The sequence below is a fragment of the Zeus faber genome, assembly GCF_960531495.2.
Source record: "Zeus faber genome assembly, chromosome: 16".
Taxonomy (NCBI): domain Eukaryota; kingdom Metazoa; phylum Chordata; class Actinopteri; order Zeiformes; family Zeidae; genus Zeus; species Zeus faber.
The window spans coordinates 4,659,784-4,682,630 of record NC_137202.1 but is presented as its reverse complement, the minus strand read 5'-3'; the positions used below and the strand labels follow the sequence as shown (position 1 = coordinate 4,682,630).

The 22,847-nt window shown below is 42.3% G+C and overlaps 2 protein-coding genes across 2 annotated transcripts in view; one reads left to right on the top strand and one right to left on the bottom strand.

Moving 5' to 3' along the window:
• The window catches only part of pcsk2 (proprotein convertase subtilisin/kexin type 2), a gene marked incomplete at both ends in the record, with an annotated part of 54,437 nt that extends 46,098 nt beyond the window's left edge, over window positions 1-8,339 (top strand). The window contains 2 exons of the mRNA XM_080017205.1: window positions 828-1,055; window positions 7,850-8,339. Of these exons, the coding sequence (XP_079873331.1) occupies window positions 828-1,055; window positions 7,850-8,339 (718 nt within the window). The remainder of the gene's footprint in view (window positions 1-827; window positions 1,056-7,849) is intronic.
• Window positions 8,340-10,258: 1,919 nt separating this feature from the next.
• Window positions 10,259-20,468, bottom strand: bfsp1 (beaded filament structural protein 1; the record flags this gene model as incomplete). The annotated part of the gene is made up of 8 exons (XM_080017254.1): window positions 10,259-11,289; window positions 11,678-11,769; window positions 12,870-13,090; window positions 14,701-14,814; window positions 15,345-15,437; window positions 17,361-17,456; window positions 17,965-18,025; window positions 20,095-20,468. 8 exons carry the CDS (start codon window positions 20,466-20,468, stop codon window positions 10,259-10,261), a joined length of 2,082 nt encoding a protein of 693 aa, XP_079873380.1.
• Window positions 20,469-22,847: the final 2,379 nt, after the last annotated feature.

Below are 22,847 nucleotides of genomic sequence, written 5' to 3'. Positions count from 1 at the left end.
ACGTATCCAGGTCATGTGACACACTGTGAGTCACACGGAATGATGAGAATTATAAAACAATAATACCGTCTTACCGGTGTGCTTGTGTGATTAGGTGGATTTTGCATGATTTACTGTCAAAAGTCTCAATACCTGCAGATGGGTAGGATGGATAGATGACAGAATGGAAGATAGAATGACAGACAGAACGATGGTGGATGGATAGAACAATAGATTGAGAATTAAGGGAAATGAACAATGCATTTTAATACAGATATACAGAACAAAAGGTGTGATTATTTTTCCCCACGCTCATATTTTTCTATGATTTCCTTCTTAGTTTCAATGGGAATCATTGCCCTTTTCTTTTTCCCATCATCCTTCTTCTTAGGAGTCATCATGAAGGGTGAAAATAAACAAAATACACAGCACAAATACAGTAAATATGAAGAAAATATGGATAAGTACGTACTACGTGCACACACGATGTAGGTCGCCCGCTGACTGACTGCCGACTGACTGCCGACTGACTGCCGACTGACTGCCGACTGACTGCTGACTGGTTGCCGACGCGCCAACTGCAAATTTCCACGGTCATATCTTGGAGCAGTCGGTCGCAAGTCGATACAAATTTTCGCGACTATCGTTACTCGTATCTTGGATTAGTCGTAAATAGATGCAGTCATAAGTCGCGGGTACCACTGTATCACCTTTTTAAAAATCAAATTGTAAAAAAACGAAATAATTTCACTGGGGAGACCCCTGTGGAACGTCTTGAAGGACCCTGAACCTTAATTTGAGAACTACCAGTCTAATCGCACTGATGGCCCTCTCCCCCTCCTCCCCAGCCCGGACCTGACCTGGAGGGATATGCAGCACCTGTCTGTCCTGACGTCCAAGAGGAACCAGCTCCATGACGAGGTACACCAGTGGCGGCGGAACGGCGTTGGTCTGGAGTTCAACCACCTGTTCGGCTACGGTGTGCTGGATGCCGGCGGCATGGTGAAGATGGCCAAGGAGTGGAAGACTGTGCCTGAGCGCTTTCACTGCGTGGCCGGCTCCATCCAGGAGTCCCGGTAAGAGAGCTTTTTACACTACTGGGAATGATGGGTGTGGGATGGGGAATGATGATCGGTAAACTATATGCTTGTTTCATTAGAACAGGGGTTCTCAAACCTTTTGAACCAAGGACTCCTTGTATGAGAGACAATAAACTGAGGACCCCCTCATGTATGTCCCAAAATAATCATTTGATATTAGGCCTATTTCTCTCTCTTCTGCAAATGGAAAAACTAACACAAATCAAGGGAAATGTATAAATATTTGTATTGCAGCATTTTAAATATAAAATGTTAAAATAATGTACTCAAAGGAGATGATTATATAGGTATATATTGTATAAAAATATTATTTCTAAAAATAAATAAAGATTTCACAGACCCCCTGGCTAAGGGCCACGGATGCCTGGGGGTCTGTGGACCACATTTTGAAGATCACTGCATTTGAACATTAGATAGATGGATGGAAAAGATAACACCGGAAAAAATGTATATACAAATTTGGCGATAAAATTTGCAATATACAATATACCTAAAAATTAACTACAAGATAGAAAAAATGAAAATATACAGTAAATCTGAAAAGACTCCAATAAAAATAAACCCAACTGAAAACAATAAATGCTTCTGACATGCTTCTGTGTCACAAAAGCAGAGAATGAAACTGCATTTCTTTAATATTTGACTAACCCTATTCCCAAATACAATACCTTATCTTAGCCTGGTATCAGACTGATATCAAACACCAGCGATGGTATGAGTGTATTCCTAGCTCCACTTGATTTCTATTGATATTCGACATATTGCCTTGTCTCAAACTTTGAGGCCATGACAACATATTATGGACACCAAACAGAATTAAAACTAAAAACATGGGATTTTATCGAAAGCAACCATACTCGAAGAAGTCAGGAGGTCTGGCCAAACAGAACAAACGGTTCCATCTTCAAAAGCAAGGGAGTAACACCCTTCCAGCACATTTGTATCGCAACAGAGATGTATACATCTTAGTCCTGCTCTTAAAAGGCGATAAAATAAGGTTTTATTTGACGTACTATGTGTGTCTGCCCCCGGAGCTGAGCGCTGCTTTGATTACAGTTCAGCCATCTGGACGTCGCTCTGGAGGACACCCCTCTCCTCCGCCCTCGTCTGATCTCACAGCTAGATTTTGCATCCACCTTGTCCTCTTCTCCAACCTCCCTCCCTCCATCTCCATTTCCGTCTCCATCTCCATCTTCTCCTCTCATTCCTTTTTTTGTTTGATGCGTCACCTTCTTCCCTTCCGAGCCTTCTGCAGCCGCTCTGACCTTCTCCCACCGTCCACCCGCCCCAAACCCAAAGCCCTTCTTTCCACCCCTGCTTTTCACTCTTCCTCCTTGTTCTCGCCGTTCTACTTCGTTCCTCCTTCGAGGAGTCTTTGTTTTCCCTATTTCCTCGTGAAAAGAGTGTTTTCCGGCTGCTAAGCCCCTGGCGCGCTTTAATTAGACGACCTCACATTGGCATGGCACCACCAGCCGTAGCAACACCGCTGTTTAAGCTGACTGATGGCTGGGGACACAGAATATAGAGTTGTCTTTGTTTCATCGTCTGTGTGTGTGTGTGTGTGTGTGTGTGTGTGTGTGTGTGTGTGTGTGTGTGTGTGTGTGTGTGTGTGTGTGTGTGTGTGTGTGTGTGTGTGTGTGTGTGTGTGTGTGTGTGTGTGTGCTATCTATATAGACCTATGGATGGATGGATTAAAGGAAGGTTTCGAAACCGGCCGAGCCGCAACTCCTTATTCTGCTCTTTTGATAATAGGTCCACGCCATCTCACGAGACCGTGGTTCTTTTCTCTGAACCTCTGCGTGCATGTACATGTTTGTTACTTACTTAAGTTCATTTTTCAAGTATCTGTACCAACTCAAGTATGTTCAGTTTCAAAGGCTTTCGACTTTTACTCTAATATGTTTCTAAGCAAAGAAGAAGAAGAAGATGAAGGACATTTAAATACTTTTTTATTACATTTCTAATCTGCATTCAAATTAATATACATGTACTTTTGAAAATATGGATTTACAGCCATGTGCATTCTTTTAATCAGGGTTTCTATTTCAATGTTGGGAAAGTACATTTTATAATTTATTCATTACATATTACTTGTTACTTTCATTTGAAAGTAATTGGTTACTTTTCAATAATACTTTCTGTTTAAGATGCTTATTACACTACTTTTAAGTCACTCATTAAAATCAGCGCAGAAGCCCGACTAGGCATTTTAAAATGTCTTTTACATCTACTAAAACACAATCAGGAAACAAAAAGCTTCGGTTTGGCCTCACCCTATGTTGTCGCGGCGTGGTAGCAGACGGGTAAATGTATATTGTAACTATCCATCCAATGAGTCATTTTCCAAAGCGCAAGCACCTCCCTCCATGTTTGTTTCCACTCGCTCCCACGTGCAGATAAAGCAAATTATTGCTGTAAATATTTCCATAAAGCAGTTCTGTCGCTGATTTGTGATCAGCTTACGCAGTGGATTTGTCATCGATGTACAGCAGATATAACTTATGACACCATGATTTATATACGTTCATGGATGTAAATTCAAAACGATCGAACGGCAATCGTGACAAAACACAACATCCGTAATGGATAGTTTTCCTCCGAAAAATTGCCCCCCCCAATAATATTTAGTATATAACGTTATTTTTTTTGTGGCGCGTTTACACTTCATTTCGGATGATAACACTCATTACTTGACGTGGTAACTAATGATATTACCCAAATTGTATGAGTAACTCGTTTTATTACTGTGTTACTGCCAAAAAGAATGAATTACTGTAACATGTTACTTTTGTTAGTGTTAAACCCAACTCTGTTCTATTTATGCCGATCAAAAACAAGACACATCAGGATAAGCCGAGCACTCATCAGCAGAAAAAGAGGTCGTACTTTACGTCGTATTATATATATATTGCCACGTGAAAAGAGTCGTGAAGCCTGCCTGTGTCTGTTTCACCATTTCAGTATTCATTTCCTCGGCGAGGACCAGCGGGCTTCGCGGTAATTATGTCACGCTCACCTCTGATGAAAGTGTATCAGTGCAGGTACACATGGCCGCGCGCACGCACGCACGCACGCACACACACACGGTCGCTCAGCATTGATCTGATAGTTTGGATGCTGCTGCTGGGCCTCCCAGGCTGCTTTTAATCTGCACCAGCCGTGCCCTTCGGAGGCGTCCCACCTCTCTGTTCTACGACCGAATGCCGTAATTACTCTCGCACATTATCAGATGGGGATGGTGCCCCCGCTGTGCAGGGAAATGAAATCAGTTTAGGGGAATTGAATTTTTGAGTCCGTAGGAGGGACTAACACTGGGGTTCCCACAGTCGCACAACACACCAACAAAGTTATGAATCCCAAAAGCAACACTAGAAATAACAATAGTAACGATAGCAACAAAGACATTTGGTGTGCCGATGACGGTTTTGCATATCACATGGTTGTGAGATAGAAGGAAAAGATGAAGAAAAAGAAGAAAGATGATTATGAAGAAAGAGATGCAGGAGAACAACAAATATAATGGTAACGTGCCGCAAGCAGTAGAAGATCATTTTAAAGGAAGCAAGCTGGGGTTTTTTGGGGGGGGGGGGGGGGGGGGGGGGCAGGTATCCGTGGCCCTTAGCCACGTGAAATCTGAAATCTTAATTTCTTTTTAGAAATAATATTATTTTCAATTTTACCCAGATTCAGACACCAAACGATGCCAATTTCATTCCTGTGTGTCCAGTACCGAGATAGCAACGGGCCACATGCTAACTGTGGTATCTCTGCATGGCTGCAGAGGGATCAGCTACGCTAGCTCCTGTGAAATAAGCTGAAATACACCTTCCAGCATCTCTGGATAAGAGATAGATGGATGGAAGGGTGGATAGATAGATGATAGATGGGTAGATGATCGATGGATGGATAGCTGGATGATGGTGATGGATTGATAGACAGATGGATTCAAAGATAGATAGATAGATAGATAGATAGATAGATAGATAGATAGATAGATAGATAGATAGATAGATAGATAGATAGATAGACAGATAGATAGATAGATAGATAGATAGATAGATAGATAGATAGATAGATAGATAGATAGACATATACAATAAAACAGAGTTAACTGTACACAATAAAATATTTCAGGATAATAATGAAAAATGAACCTGAAAATACCCACTGTGTGTAGTTTAGTATTTTTTCTGGTAATTTTAACAGCTTTGGCGGATCAGCACAGAGTGTCTCACGACTGCAACCATGTCTTTGTGCTTAGCATTAGCATATTTAGTGCTCTATCAATCACATTTCTTACTTGTTTTCCTCCCCCACTGTCTCGAATTTCCCCGTCTCTCTCTCGCTCTCTCTCTCTCTCTCTCTCCCGCTTTCTCTCTCTCTCCTTCCATTTCCATCCCCCTGTGATAATCAGAGAAGGCAGTAATGGGCGCAGAAATGCAGCCTGCGCCTCTAACAATGTTATCATGTCGGACTCGGGCACTAACCACCGCTGCCCCGCAGTCCTCCCTCTCTCCCTCTCGCTTTCCCTCAACGAAAGCGATGAGATCACGCGGATGCCATCGCAAACCATCCAATAACCCACAAAAGAACAAGAGAATCCTGCTCTTGTTGTCGTGGTCGTGACAAAAAGCCAGACAGAGCTGTTTCATAAGGGTGACTATTTTAGAAGAGCGAAAACAGTAGGTGATCCTTCCTATTCCTTCATATGAGGTATTTGGTCTTGTTCTGTGATGAATGTCCAGGTATAACTAAGGTAATAAACACTCATCAGATAAATACTTAGTTCACCAGGACGACACGACAAAACACAGCATCGGCGCCGTCCCCACTCAGTTTCTCCAGCCTCTCCCTCGCTCGTACATCACGGTCTCGGGACCTGTTTCCGTTTGTTTTATAGGTTGCCACGGCGATCGCGATCTCATGCCGACTATTCTGGCGGGAATATTTCTCGCTGTACATGCGAGAGACAAGCAATACAAGTTTTGTCTTTAAAACGTTCCGCCATTGTTGTAGTTTGTTCATTCAGAGTCTGCTGCGGACGTGCCGGTCACGTCCTGATATACTGTCCCCGCTGGTCATCTGTTAAATTGCATGTTTCCTACGTCTAGCGTCACGTTTTGAGGACGTGCACAACCAATGCCCCAGAGGAACGCAAGATACGTCGAAAAGCCGTCTTGCATATGGGTTTGCGTAGCTAGAAGCAGATATATTTGGGCCTCAAGGCTGCGTTTACACCGCAGGTGTTAGTGCCCCATATAGTGCCTATATCCGATTTTTTTGCCACCTGTTTACACCAACTTTCCAAGAGAGCCATATGTGATTCTCGTGTTTGGACCAGATGTTTACAAAAACAAAAAACACTTAAAATCAACCCTGCATGTGCACTTCACGCATCTTCCAAATTGTATACGTTTTTTATTAAATGATATTAAATAAACCGATTTATTTTAATACATGCCTTTTATTGTAGCCAGCACTGACTCTGCATGTTACCTCGGCAACGCACCATTGTCTTGAGCCTTTAACCTCTATGACTTTACCGGCGGCCGATATATCCGATTTATTTCCACATATGAACATGGCCCAAAACGTATCAGAAAATATCCTAATCCATATGTTTTGTTTCCCTGTTTAGACGTTCATAACCCACATCCCATTTGTGTCACAACACATCAGTATTGTGTCATTTCAGCTGGCTTGGGCTGTAAACGTAGCCTAAGCGAGCGAGCGACTGCTGCACATACAGTATTACTCCAGAGACAAAAAACAATCTCTCTATCCGCCGAACCAGCATTCCCTATGTTTATTCCCGTTGATGGAAGACATAGTGTATAAACTGTTTAAATAAGGTTGACTTTTAAATATAAGCGGCACTTTTCCATTGGAAAGGCTCTGCAGAGAAACCTCAGGGCTGCAGTCCCCAACACCTCCCTTCCCCGCCCCAACATCACTGCTCAAATCTCAGGCAATTATTCGCCTCTAAATCATTCATATTTCCATAGTGGCTTTGCAAATAAATGGTTTGGAAAGATGTGAAGAAAACGTCCAGAGGGCATCGACTTTCACAAACGATGGTAATGGAGGAGTTATTGTTTTTGCATTACAAGCCTCCATGAGTGGTGCTCAAACCACGCTGTCTTTGTCTTTAAATAATGCAGGTTTAAGTTCAAATCTCAGCATAGAGGGGGCAAGGAAGTCTGCTCTACCTCTTCTCTGCTCTAGCTCTGCTATACCTCTATTATACTTCCTCTATCACCCCTCTACTCTACTTTACCTACTACCCTTATACTACACCTCTACCCCCCATCTATTCTAGCTCTACCTCCCCTCTACTCTACTTCTACTCTGCTGCCTTCTTCCTCTACTCTACCTCTACTTAGAATCTACTCTACCTCCACTTTACACCTGCTCTACCTCCCTCCACTCTACTCTATCGACTACCCTTATTCTACATCTATTCTACCTCTACCTCCCCTCTACTCCCTTCCTCTACTCTACCTCTACCTAGACTCTGCTCTATCTCTAGTCAGCTTCTACTCTCCCTCTACTCTACTCTACCTCCTTCAGCTTACTCTGCCTGTACTCTATAGGGAACTGATGTTGGAATTTTTGTCAATATTGTGACAATAGTATGCAACATGATTGTTAACTTTGTCAAAATGTCATTGATTTACATTCATCTGTTCATCTCTTATAAGGATCCTGAGACCGTGCAGCATCCTTAACCTTAATCTCCACAAATTGTTTTTCTGTTCCTCCCTCTACAGTAAGATACAGTCCGGCAACCGGCTGGTGCTGGCCATCTCAACGGACGCCTGCCAGGGCAAGGACAACTTTGTTCGCTACTTAGAGCATGTCCAGGCCGTGGTCACAGTCAACGCCAGCCGCCGGGGCGACCTCAACATCAACATGACCTCGCCCACGGGCACCAAGTCCATCCTGCTGAGCCGGCGGCCACGCGACGACGACTCCAAGGTGGGCTTCGACAAGTGGCCCTTCATGACCACGCACTCCTGGGGCGAGGACCCTCGAGGTACCTGGGTGCTGGAGGTGGGCTTCCAGGGCCAAGAGCCACAGCGGGGCGTCCTGAAGGAGTGGACCCTCATGCTGCACGGAACACAAAGTGCCCCTTACATAGACCAGATAGTGCGCGACTACCAGTCCAAACTGGCCATGTCCAAAAAGCAGGAGCTGGAGGAGGAGCTGGATGAGGCTGTGGAGCGCAGCCTGAAGAGCCTGCTGAGTAAAAACAACTAAATGCCGTCATGCATGTTTCAGGCCTCCCCTCCTTCTCTCTCTTTATCTGCCTCCCCGCCCCCGCTCTGCCTCGCAATCTCTTCTTTCTCTTCTTGTTCTCATCTATGTCTACCTCGCTTTACTCAACTCTTTCGTTTTTAAAGTGTTTTAGTTAGTCCCCCCCGCCCCACTTACAATGAATGTTTCTTGTAATCCAAACATGAAAAAAAGTGTAACCTTCAAATAATCTGTTCTATATAGAGGGGAAAAAACAAACTAACAAAACAACAAATGATATATTTGGCTTTCTGTCAGTTTTTTCTACACTCTACAGAATTGTATATAAAAATAATAAAATCCACTCTCCTGTGTTTTCTGCTTCACCCGCCCCGCTCCTCTCCTCAGTCGACTGTTGTACAGTTTGTGACTGTAGATGAACTTCTGTGTCTATTTAAAGTTTGATATCTTGCAAACAGAGCAGTGATACTTCTTTCTGTTTATATTTTTGTGACATACACTGTTTAGAGAAATGCAGAAAAGCACGTCTGATCCATTCTTGCAGTCTGTGGTCCTCTTTTATTTCATAATCTTTATTGTATACCATAATAAATCTATTTAGCTGTTTGTTAAAACAGTCGAGTGCTTTACACCACTCCTCGGCAGAACACGAAAACCAATGGAAGTCAATCACAAAGAATCAAAGCAATAAAAAAGAAACAACGAAAGAAAGAAAGAAACAGGGAGACAAGTGAGATCATGTCAACTCAGACCTTTTTTCTTGATTATTTTTGATTATTTTATAATAAAAGCCACAGTATTTCCTAAATCTTATCTCTTTTATAACAGCCAGTTAGCCATTATTTTCAACATATCAGAAAATTCATCTCATTTACCATCCTGTCTGACACTCTTTTCCTTTTCATTTTAATTATGAATATTCAAAAGCACACATTAAGCAATCGCTCACTTTCAACAGGTTTGTGGCATCTCCTCTCTGCTGCTTCCTCCGCTGTGGAGAGGAGAGTGGATTATGGAGGGCAAAGGTCACTCAAGTTTTTTTAGGTCACAATGATGAAAAATTTATGCGTTTTCTAGTTTTCTCCACAAGTCCTGCAGGACTTATGATATAAAGTAGAGCTTTAAAACAGACTGATGAGCGAGAAATAAACGACTACGGTTCCATTTACTTGTTTTGTATTCAAGTGCCAGTGGGTGATGAATATAGATGATCATAGGAAAAAATAAATGGATATATTGCATCTGAGATTAAGGAATTCCATCCTTAGTGCCCAGTCTGACTATAATTTCAAAATAAAGTAATGTATTCGGCAAGGATCATCACAAGGAGACGTTTATTGATGTCAATTTTTTTTTATTATTATTCATTTTATCAATCAAAGCAAATTGATACACAGCAAAACTGTGGCGAGGGCAGGCAGTGGCATCCAATTTTAACCAATCAACTCTTTGGGGTAAAATCTGGGATTTTTTTCTTACGTTTGGAAGGGCGGCATAACTTCTCAAAGAACTGATCGCTTTAATTCAGAATTTACTTTTTTGTCTTTTTTGTCTTTTTTTTTTGGAGGTGGCTTGGAAACGTCTCATCATTTCCTATTCTCCCAAGTTTTCAAACATTAAAGGTCTGTGGCATGAAGATGTGTGTTTAAGGCGAACAACAACGGTAGTGCTGATGGTAGCAGCGATACATGCTTGACGCGAGATCAGAGAGGGCGAGGAGGAGGGGAAAAGAGGAGGAGGAGGAATGTGCGCTGGGTCTGAGGCGTGATCGATCTCCCTTGGAGACAGAAATACAGTGGTCTCATTCAGGGAACAGTGTCATTTTAGGTGGTCTTAGATCAACAACTGTATTAGAATTTTCCTTTGGAGTCCTGGCGGTTGAGTTTTCTTTCCCCAGTCTTCAAACATCAGGTGTCCCGGTCTCAGTGTTTCTTCTTGCTGGTCTTCTCGATCATGGTCTCCACCACCATGGCTGTCTGCTCGTACCCTTTGACCTTGTGGTCGTTGGATAACTTCTCCACGGACTCCACCACCTCCACCTTCTCGTAGCTCATGGAGTCTGGGCTGAAGCTGCTGGTGCTGGTGCCGGAGCTAGAGCTGGTGCTGGCTCCACGGGGAGCGGGCTTAGGCGGGTGTCCCCTGTGGCCGTTGTCGTCCGAGTTTCCCTTGGGTCCGGACGGTTGGAGGTTGCTGGGGGAAGGAGTCGGCCCCTTGGGTCTGGGTCCGGGGCCGGGAACAGGAGGCGGAGTGGGGTGAACGACCGAGCTCGGATGGGGTTCTCCGTTCTTATACTTCCCTTTACCACCATTACCTCCTCCATCTCCACCTCCTCCTGCATCCTTTCCTCTACCTCCATTATCACTGCCCCTTTTGCCCTCTCCGTTGGAGGGCGGCGCGGGGAGAGGTGGGCGTGGAGCTGGCATTGGCTGAGGCTGGGGCTGGGGCTGGGGCGGAGGGGACGGGGTGCTGCGCCCGTACGGCTCATAGGGCGGCGTCATCCCGTCTCGGATGGTGACGAAGATGTGTCCAGCGGATGGCGAGGAGGTGTAGAAGCAGGGGTCCGGGTAGCTGCCGTCACCCGTCACCAGGACGTAGCGGCCCTTGGTGTAGAAGTCGGCGATGGGCTCGGGCTTCTTGTACTTCCTCATCCGGTCCCTGACAATGTTGCAGAGCGTGTCGAAGGCCTTGCTGATCTGGGCGCCGTCGGGCACGTCCTGCGGGGACACGCCGCCAAACACGGGCCTGTGCTCCGTCCTCGGCGCGCTCTCCTCGCGTCCCTCCGTCCCTTTCCTCTCTTCCTCCGCCGCCTCCCCGCCGGCTCCCGCGGGCCGCTCCTCCTGCCCGCTGTCCATCACGTCTTTGGGAGTGAGCTCTTTCTTCTTCAGGACCTTCTTTGCCAGATTTTTCTGCCGAGGCTTGACGCTGGTGATGTCCTGGATGGCCTGGGTGATGTCTGCGGAAAGGTAACAGGACTGTTCGAACCAAGCAAGCCCCAAAAGGAGGATCGTAATAATTAACTTCAAACCTAATTGAAACTAAACACCCCTTGAGGCTTTGGCCTGGCCATGGCGTCGCAACATTAACAATATCCAATAAAAATAACCTTAAGGCCGTAGAAATCACACAATGGAGTTACACTGACTATATTTATGTGTGTTCATGCGATGTTTGTCTACCTGCATGCAGATATTTATATTTATGTATATATTTTTAAACTATTATACTGAGGTTCATGCTTGAGACAAAACAACACTGAGCATTGAGTGGACTGCAGTTTGATGAGACTGAATTTCTGACATTTTTTACAATGATTGAGGGAGCTGTGACCTTTGAACACTTACCTCTTCCCCTGCTTGGTGCAGTGGGTGTGTGAGTGTAGTGGTAATTAGTGGTGAACAGGGTAATCGGTGTACCAATTATCGCGGAATTTAACCTGCAAAAAAGAAAAAGAAAGAAATAAAACATTATGACCGAAATAGCACAATAACATCAGGAATTCTAAACTATTTGGTGCAGCTTCCTGTGGGTTGGAATCTTAACATATCTATTGTTTTTGCAAATTAGCGCATTTTGCCAAAATAAAAGCAATTAATAATGTTGATAAAATGATAATACTAAACGTCAAACATCAAATAAACATTGACAGAACAAACCTGACAACCCCTGTGGTCAACTGCAGCAGTGCAGCACATATGAATATACTTTATGGTGAGACAGCGTCATCTCATGGTTAGAATTGTGTACTACAGGGCCTTTCCGACTCAGTTGGGCTTAAAGGCTTGTACTGTATTGTATTGGTTGAAATGGACAACCATCTGTTGGCAATATGTCTGTTCCGATTCCAATAGGGAAGGTCACTGAGAATTATAATGATGAGAAAGTATGTTTGATATCACACATTTTTGATTTGATCATGTCCTGGTATGGCTGATAAATCGAATTAAAAATGAAACATTCACTGACAGTGAACTGACAATTGACAAACAGAAGACAAGAATTATCTGACTGATAAGTAGGTCTTCCAAAAAATAACAAAATAAAAATACTCGGTTGTCGAATTTAAATTTAAGAGGTCTCTAATGTATATATATATATTTTTGTGTATTATATTTTAGAACATGTTTTTTTCGGCAGTCAGCGGTCACTTGTCTGAGATTGTTCTATTTTTAATTAGTGCAAAACATTACATCATACGATTTACATTTGAATCAACACTAAAATCATTGGAGGCCTCACGAGCCCCATGCGATCTCTGATGATTCCTTGTGGAGGCAGGCGCCACATGTTGGGAACCACAGTAGATTAAGACTTAAGTGCTAATCTTCGGTAATGCGTACATTTTCCAAGCCATATTTGAGCATTTTGAAATAATGTTGTGGCCTGTTGGGAAGGCCCTCTCCAGTGTGTCTACAGGTGGGAGAATGAGTGTGTGTGTGTCTGTGTGTGTGTGTGTGTGTGTGTGTGTGCGTGTGTGTGTGTGTATGTGTGTGCCTATGTGTGTGTGTGTGTGTGTGTGTGTTGACAACTCTCTACCTGTTGTCCTCATTCTCAATGATCCTCTTGTATCTCTCCAGCTCGTTCTCCAGGGAGGTCTGGTACATGGCCAGGTGGCGGCACTCGTTGGTGCACTTCTCCAGCGACCGCTCGGCCTCCTCGATGCCCTTCCGCAGTGCCTCGATCTGCTCATTGTACATCTGGATCTCGTCGTCGTAGCTCTCCTGTGTGCTTTTAATGGCTTGTTCCAACAATACAGTCTGCAGTTTGGAAAAAAAAATAAATATATATATATATATATATATATATATATATAATGGCACACGGTAGAACATGATTATCTAATAAATAAGCACAATAACCTAAGGGCCTAATTAGTGTGATACAGGTAGGTGGGGAGAGTAACTTATCGGAGAAAGGCTGCAGGGATGTTTATTTCGGAACTTTTTGCGAAATGGTACTGCAGACAGAAGCTTGACGCCATTGGATGAATAAAGATTATGCCAGTTTATTTTTGGAAAAACAATGGGGTCCAACCAACGGGTGTTATTTGCATAAAGATGTAAAAAATAATGAATAGAATGAATAGCAACATTTTATAAGACAGTGGAGGTAAGTCTTTTATCAAAACCTGTTGGAAAAATGAAATTCCATTATAACATCTAGCTTAGATTTTTGTTAAAGTGGTAAAGCGTGAGATTATCTTTAAAAAAAGCCAAACAAACAAAAAAAAACTATTTGATGCGTTATTTTTTTTGTACTCTTCCAGGCTTTCAATGTGTTTGCATCATGTATGTGCTTTTTCCATTCTTCGTGGCGTGATCCGCCACCCACCCCAGGAGGGAAACAAAGTTGCTTTGTCGATTTGATAAACCAGTCTATCTAATTATGGTCAGTAAACTGTAAAAATGGATGAACAATCACAAAAAAAGCGACATCCTCAGAAGAAGGAAGAAGACGAGGGTAAACCAGGATGTTAGAAAATAAATGTTGCAGTTTCCTAATGGAGTTCTGGGACTTGTAGTGTTAATCCCCCAACACAGAAAATGTTATGGATATCTACTTTAAAGAAAGTCTCTAGAGTGTCCGCTTAAAAACATACTTGAAATTTATTGAATTCCTCAACTGACCAACTTATGAAGTTAAATAAAGCTGGTTATTATCACTGAGTTGATCCTGATGAGACGGACATTGTGCAACATTAACAAAGACCTCATTGGGATGGTTTAGGGTGGGGCTAGTGCGCCATCAGAGCTCGCCAGGTGCGCCTTGAGAATTTCTCATATTCCACAAAAAAAATAAAATAATGGAAATTTACTCTTATGTTGCAAGATCAAAATTGCAAGGCTGCGTTATTACTCAAATTTACCAGTCCCAGCAAAATAGCAGCTCTGTGTTCATTAGAACACGTCAAAAGTTAAAAGTGACGACTGTACTTAGTGATGAAAGGTTCTTTCTTTTCCAATTCTCGCAATTGGACTCTTTCTTGAGATTCGGTTCTTGGCGAGTCACGCCAAGAACGCTTTCGTAAAACGAAAGGTCGTCTGATTTTTTCTTTGTCCGTTTGATTCAGTTGGTTTAACGAATGGTGAGCGAGTTAGGACTTCCTGTGAACGATCAACATGAGTGATTCGAGCCATTTGAAAGATTTGATCACTACGAATCGTTTGCGAGTAACTACTAGTGGGCCAAAACAATGATAAACACAATTCTATATATTTCTGACATTTCTAGTGATTAACACGATAGGGGTGTAGTGGGTTATTACATTGTAAAAAGTGTTTCCGCGGCAGAAAGAAGATTGGGAAACACTTGCGTATGCACATGGCTGCTGCCGTTGCCATGGCGACACTGCGACGCAGCGACCCACCTCTGTCTGGAGCCGTTGCTTCTGTCCCTGCAGCTGACAGAGGGCGCTTTTGTACTCCTCCAGCTGGCTCTGCAGCCCAGGAACCCTCCGCTGGGCCAGCAGCTTATCCTGCTCCTGAACACAATGTGACAACATGGAGGAACATGCAACATGCAATTAAATTATGTAAAAATAATTACGACATATTTTGTGCTGATATTTCACAATAATGATAATGAGTGGAGGAGTTGCTTCCTTGTGTGAGACTTCCTGTCTCAACAGTCAGTACACTCACACACACATACACACACACACACACACACACACACACACACACACACACACACACACACACACACACACACACACACACACACACACAAACACACACACAATGTGCGTGTTTGATACTTTTCTTATTCAACCGAGGTAATATAAACAAAGCAGACACAAACACACACACACACACACACACACACACACACACACATATGCACGCAACACACACAAACACACAATGTGCGTGTTTGATAGTTTGCTTATTCAACCGAGATGATATAACCAAGGCTGACACACACACACACACACACAAAGGCACACACACACACACACACATACTCACATTTAGAAGCCAGTACAAGCAGTTACAACAAAGGTGTCCTCACCTCGGATTTCCCCAGAGAGGTATTTGGGACCAGGGGAACGGTCTGGTTGATCTGCTGCAGAATGTTGACGTAGGTCTGGATCTCTGCTAAGTTCTGTGGTCAGATGGAGCGGAGGAGGAGGAAGGAGGAGAGGAAGAGGAAGATAAATAACATATTTAAAAGGAGAAGAGATTTCACTCAGTGTTCATTTCCATTGTGAGGGAGAACTAAACTAAACTTCATGTTTGTGCCTGAAGGGGTTTGACCTAATTGTCAAATAGATAATTGCCATTCATAATTTATCATTGTAATTTAAGAATTCAATTTCACAGTTATTTGGTGGAATGTACAAACTGTGGATTTTATTTGTTGTTGAAATTCAGCTCAACATTCTCCCTGAATTTGATTGGAAACCAGTATTATTAAAATTACATATACATATTACATACATACAGAGTCTAACAGTTTTACTTCGCTTACCTGAAATAACATGTGATGTCATCATTTTGACTGCTCTATTGGTTTGTATATATAGCACTGGCTCTACTTACAAAAAACACAAACAAAACAAAGTCCTCCCATTTGGTTTTCTTTTGCGATATGAGCAAGATTGCATTTTCATTTATCCCCGATGGACACCCACCACTGGGAGCCTGAGATCTCTGATATTTCTGTATGAGATGAGGGAATATTACATGTATTATAATATAGTGTAGCGTATGAGCGCCCTGTGATCTCAAGAGTCGTGCGTTTCTCCTGTCAAAAAGCACAAATCCGAAAAAGTGATAAAAGGAAGTTATTGCTCAGGTAAGACAGCCCGGGGAGACTGCCTCTATGCATTACGCAACAGTCTACCTATTGGTTTTCTAATCTCCCTCCATTTGTATTTTAGGACCTTTCTTTTAACACGTCCATCTCTCTCGACATTCATCGCTCTCCCCGTCAGCCCCTTTTGTCAAATATGATTGCCCCAGACACTCATCTCTCTCCTATATTTTATTTACATAACCATTCACGGTGCTGGTTGCCAGGGTGACAATCTACACCCACGACTAAGGAAAGTGAGTGATCCGTGCTCCGCACTTTGGAGGGTGGAGAGTGCTTCTTCTTCTTGTCATTCCCTTACCTCCAATATAAACTTTCGGGGCCGTTTTGCAGACGGGGTTTGATCTAAATCAGGACTTAAATAACCCTACTTTTATCCAGAATTTGAAGATTAGTTCTAGACGAGGAAGTCCTCGACTAAGATCATGAAGGACGAGACATGATCTTAGTCCAGATAATTCATTTCCTCCGTTGTCAAATGTCTATGTACACTAATCCAAATATTTAATTAAAACTTCACTGAGACCTAGATTAGCTCTAATAATTTTTTAAACTCAGACCAGGACAAGTCTGAGACTATTTCACACCATGACTGACAAAGGCCATTTCATTCAGTCCGGATTTAAAGTGTGATTTAGTGTCAGATAGGCCTCATCTGTGCCATAGACTATTAGCACAAAAATTCAAAGCAATATTCTTTAAGGTATTTGCTGCTTTCTTTCACTTAATCACTCTAATAAATTCACAGCAGCCTTTCCTTGTGATCGGAAGCCTGTCAAGCAGTTACTTCTCAGGGAAAAACAGAATTGATCGGGTCAGAAATACCGACTAGCGACCGTATCTTAAACGGCGAATCGACTCGCTGGGTCTTTGGAGTTTGACAGGGGGGGGTCACAAATCTTTCCACAAGAGGGATTGAATCAGTTAAAATATGCACGTACTTTATGCACGTTGTAAAAGTTCAAACGGGAGGGATCCGCCGCAAATTGTAAAAGGGCAATGTTTACTGTGATTGGATTTCCACCGACTCAATTTTTCACGGCTCTCTACAACCACGTGAACATAGATTGGATCGGGCGGACGGCCTCCCCCGCTGCAAAGCTGCTTTCCAGCAGTGAACTCGCTTCCTGCCCGACGCAGAACAAGATAACACAAGAAGGATTTTGACGCCGCGTGTGATTCGGGGGAAGGCCTTTCGGGAACATGGCCGACCTTTTTGTGCCGGTCTTTGGTGGAGTGGATGTCGTCCTGGAGGAACTGGGACTGCATCTGGTGCTCCAGGTTCCTCAGCAGAGCCGTGTCAGCCTCCTGGCGAGAGGGGGAGCAGGGGAGGAGAGGGTGAGATGGGAGAGGGGGATGAAGAGGAGGAGGGGGGGGGGACCAGGTGAAGAGAGGAGTAGAAGAGGTGATAGAAGGGAGACAAGAGGAGGAAAGAGAAGAGACGAGAAGAGAGAGGGCCAAGGCAATGGGATGAGAGATGAAGAGGATGGAGAAGCGGAGAGAATAGAGAGGAGATGAGAGGAAGAGAGTAGCAGATGATGTGAGAGAGGAGAACGATGGAGATTGGAAGCGAGAATAAGAGAGGAAACAGCAGGGTAAACAATAAAAAAAAAATAATAATAATATATATATATATACAAACAAACAAAAAAAACCCCAAATAAATAAATAAATACACACATAAATAAAAGATCATAATAATAAAATACAAAAATAAATAAATGAATAAATACATAAATAAATACACAAATACACTAATAAATAAATATATAAATAAATTCATACATACATAAAATAACAATAATAAATACTATACCTTGTTGAGCTGCTCCAGTGTGCCCCTGAGATGTTCCTGGTACTCACATTCATTCTTATATCTGAATTATTAAACAAAAACAAAATTATACAGGCACTAGAGTGGACACCTTACAACACAAGTATGAGGTCATATGTGTTTTTCGTTTCTATATTATTTATTATTATATTATATTATATTATTATTATAATTATTATTATTAATTTTGATTTCTCTTCTAATCTGTTTAATCTATCTATCTATCTATCTATCTATCTGTCTATCTATCTATCTATCTATCTATCTATCTATCTATCTATCTATCTATCTATCTATCTATCTATCTATCTATCTATCTATCTATCTATCTATCTATCTATCTATCTATCTATCTATCTATCTATGAGCAGGGTGGAAACAGGTGTAGCATAATCACGCTGTGTGAGCTGTAACATAACGGCAGAACCACTAGAAATGTTGCGAGCTACACCTGTGTTTACCCTGTTGACAATTCTGTGGAAAAGGTCCCATGAAATCGAAAGGTAACATTGTGTGTGTATGTGTGGGAGAGAGAGGGAGAGAGAGAGATGGAGAGAGAGTGAGATATAGATGGTTGTGTGTGTGTGTGTGTGTGTGTGTGTGTGTGTGTGTGTGTGTTTGTGTGTGTGTGTGTGTGTGTGTGTGTGGCCCCAAAGAGTGTGTTTGGGAACTACACAAGTTGATTATCCATCAACATTTGCATTATTTACACCCCTCCACCGAAGTCACTCACCATCCGTCTCTAACCACCAGTTCATTTAAAACACAAACCTTGTCAATATGGCTCCTATCTCCAAATTATTGTCGTGTCTCTCTCTGTCAGTTGACTTCTGACATGCAGCCAATTATTCATGCTGCCAGGTGATTACAGAGCCATGCAATATATTTTCATGTCCAATAATCTTGCATTGAGGCATGGACTCAAAGCCAAAACCTGGCGCCGAATCAAGGCGCGCAAGGAATTTAATGTCAGTGTCAAATTAAAACGTTAAAACACAGAGCACAGATTGCCTTAATAGAAATAGATATAAATCACTGTTTTATCATTGTGAAATGTCATATTTAATTATTAAGAGTCCCGGCACGTAACTGGTAGTACACTGTACAAACTGTAAGCGCAATAATTCATAATTAGAATTTAGAATTCCTATCCTATATACAATAACAATAATTTATCCTGTGCATAGAATCTTATTTGTATATTTTGTGTATTTAGAATGTTTATATCTGACTATTTCTGTCTTTATTTCTTTGGTTATCTGTATGTATTTGCCTTTTTTTTTTTTACTTCACTTTTTATCTTATTTTATTATTTTATTTTCAGTTTTTCCAGACTTTTAAGCTTTTTTTTATGCTAATCATCTGAAGGGAAACTCAGCAATCGTCACCAAGACAGATTCCTGGTATACGTCAATGTACCTGGCGGAATATAACCTTTGAATTGGGAATTGGAAATATTGTGCAATATGCAACGGCCATCTGTTTAGAAACATTTTTTGTGCAGGTTTTCTTTTCTTTCTTTTTCATATAATTGACGGTAGTTCTCACAATAACAACTTGAGTACTAACCTAACAATCAATAGCTTGGAGTGCCATTTTGCTGAGTTATTAATGTTTCACAATAGGACTGGGCAATATATCAATATAATATCAATATCGTGATGTACAGTAGATATCACGATGTACAGGCTAGATATCATCTGGGATTTTGGTGATTGAAATCGTGATATTGGGATTGTGTTTAATGTGATGTTTTTATCTTTATTTTTGTTGTTCTTATTATGCCTTTCATGACTTGCACTGTATTTTTTTTTGCTGATGAATCCTGAATCCTGAATATCCACATGGGGATTAATTAAGTCTTCTCTGATCTCATTTTATCTTAAATGCTACGACAGCACTTACATATACTTAAAACCTATACATTTAATCAGGATCTGCATTAGAGCTCATCTGCGGATATAAAACTACGGTAGCACTTTATGTTGTATCAGGTCACTGGATGTACTTGTTATGCTTTAAGTGCATTTACGAGATTTATCCACCTTTCCTATCAACGCTATACTTTGGCGAGAGTCGCTCAGTGTCATGGCGTTCTTCTCTTTCGCTTACTTGCAGGTGTAGTCGTCCAGGATGCCGCAGGCGTCCTTCAGCTCCCTCTCCAGCTTGCGGTGCTCAGAGGCCAGCTCCCTGATGCGCTGGCCGTTGACCTGGATCTGCTCGGTGAAGGCCTCCTCCAGGCCGCTCGCCTCCTCCATGCGCTGCAGCGTCTCCAGCTGCTTGCGGAAGACGGCGTTCCGCTGCTCCAGCACGCGCGCCCGGTTGATGTAGCGTGCGAAGCGGCTGTTGAGCTCCTGTAGACTCTCCCAGCCCTGGATGGCCGAGGCGCCGGCGGAGGGCTCATAGCCCTCGGGCTCTTCCTCGAACACGTCGGAGCGCTCATACTTCTCCTTGCGCACCTCGCGCAGGTAGCTGGTCTTGAACATGGTTGGTGCGTCTCTCTCCCCCCCTTGCTGCCTTTTCGGGTTCGGTGGTAATCCCCGGAGTGCTCGCTCGCCGTCGGCACCTTTAGTGTGTGAAAACTCGGGTGCTCACCCTTGGCTGTCTCATGCTAGACTAAACGCTCCCGGCGTCCGGTCGTGGGCGAAATAGACCCGAAACAAGCCCCCCAGCGTGGCCGCGGGGCTAGGGCCTTCCAGAGCCCGGGGCCTTTGTGAAGCCCAGCACAAAGGCCCCGGGGCTGTGATGACAAAGCAGAAAGACGGCAACAAAGCAAATGGCGACTGCTGTGTCACACGCTACACTGTTCTAGGTTCTCGGCGGTTGTTTTTTCTGAATCTCTGCGAGTCCGAAAGTTGGACGGCGGCCGGTAGCGTCACATGGCAGAGTGCAGACTGCACGCCGTGCACTTTACACAATTACTCTTGTGCCAAATGAAGCTCAGTGAGAATTAATCAAACCCTCTTTTTCCAAACAGTTCATTGGCAGAGGCATTCGCATCGACAAACTCATAACTGGCTCGTTGCAACGTTCCTAAAAATGCCATACAGATTTAGGATGCCTGTAATTGAGCCTATTAGGGCATATACAGGCTGTAGTTATTGGAACACTATGTCACACATATTGGAGCTCTGTTAATTTTTGTTGGTTCATTTTCCAGAACATTTTCTGTGCAGTGAGATACTGTCTTAATCTAGTATTTTTTAAGGTTTTATGAGGAATGCTATGAGTGAAGATATCCAACCAATATCACAGTAAACCAATTGAAATCCTGATTATAACACAAGCTTCAACTTCATCCAGTTTGACACATTTGTCGAGGCAGGTGTATTTGTTTCACACATTTCATACACAAGAGCATTTCAAAATGCTTTCCATGCGAAAAAAAAAAAAAAGCTTGGAAATAAAAAGCTAAAGAAAAACAAATAAAAAAAGACATATATTGATATAAAAATAAAAACAGTGCAATTTAAAACTGGCAGATTATTCAATGAAAGGCAGTTAAAAATTGAAACCCTTGTAAGTCTGGATTCTTTGAGTCTTAGATAAAATGCTTTTAGAGCTTTTTTGGATAAATTGGGCTGGGAGCTATTGACAAAATCACAATATCTATGAATTTTGAGGATATCTTGCTATTTTGGGGCTGGCGACTACTGGTGCTGCCATTTCAAGGCATTTAGAGAGAGAAACAATCATTACTTTTTGTGAATAGGGCAACCACTTTTTAAACTATATTACGACAACCAAAATCCCAGATGAGTCCTAATCTCATATCACAATATCGATTGTAATATATATCGATGGATAAGTCTGCAGAGAAACTTGGCAGATTCCTTAACTTCCTAAATTTCACATAATTCTTTTTTTTTTTGGGGTGGGGGGGTTAAGTAGAGGTATAGAGAGATAGAGAGGGAGAGCGATGCAGAGACGCTGTGGCACCGTTTCTGCTCTCTCCGGTTTAAGACGTGGAACAAGATCAGTTAAAAAATGTTCACCCGGCCAGGTCTCACAAAGCTGAAAAACAACAACAACACTAACGACACTAACGACAACAACAACAACAACAACAACAACAACAACAACAAAAATGGCTGAATAGGCCACATGACACACGGCCTTTACATCAGCATTTCAGCGTTTCTGTGGTTCTGGAAAAGCCCAGGGCCCAGCAGTGCACTGTGATGACTAAGCTGCAAAATCACGTTTTGTCTGTAGCTGGTGTATTTCTGGTAATAATTAAAAAAAAAATAATAATAATAATAATAAATAAATAATAATAATAATAATAATAATAAGAAGAAGAAGAAGAAGAAGAAGAAGGAGAAGAAGAAGAATCATCATCATCATCATCATCATCATAATAATAATAATAGTGATAATAATAATAATAATAATCATAACAATAAGTGCTTCACAGAAAGTATAATTCAAATCAGAATCAGAAACTTTTATTTTGCCAAGTACTGTATATTTGCACTTACAATCAAAGTGACTTGGTGAGGTTTGTGCATAAAAGACAAAAAGCAACATGATATAAGCAAAATATTAACAAAATATTGATGATAAATATTAACACACTGAGAAAAACTCTAAATGATTTAGTTTGTGAAAAGCTTAGAGACAATGAGAGGGCTAGAGGAAATGAAATGAGATGAGGCATGCACACTATAATAAGAATAAAGATACGTAAATAGATGTACATGTGTACATGTATGGTGTATGTATAATATATGTGTGTATATGAGATGGGGTGGAGTCCCAGAGTCAGTGAGAGGCAGGGGGCTTGTTTGTAAGCCCCACTGCCGTGTCGATAGCCAGTTGGTCAGCTTCCTTTCTGCAGGCGGACACATGCCGACTGGAGATTA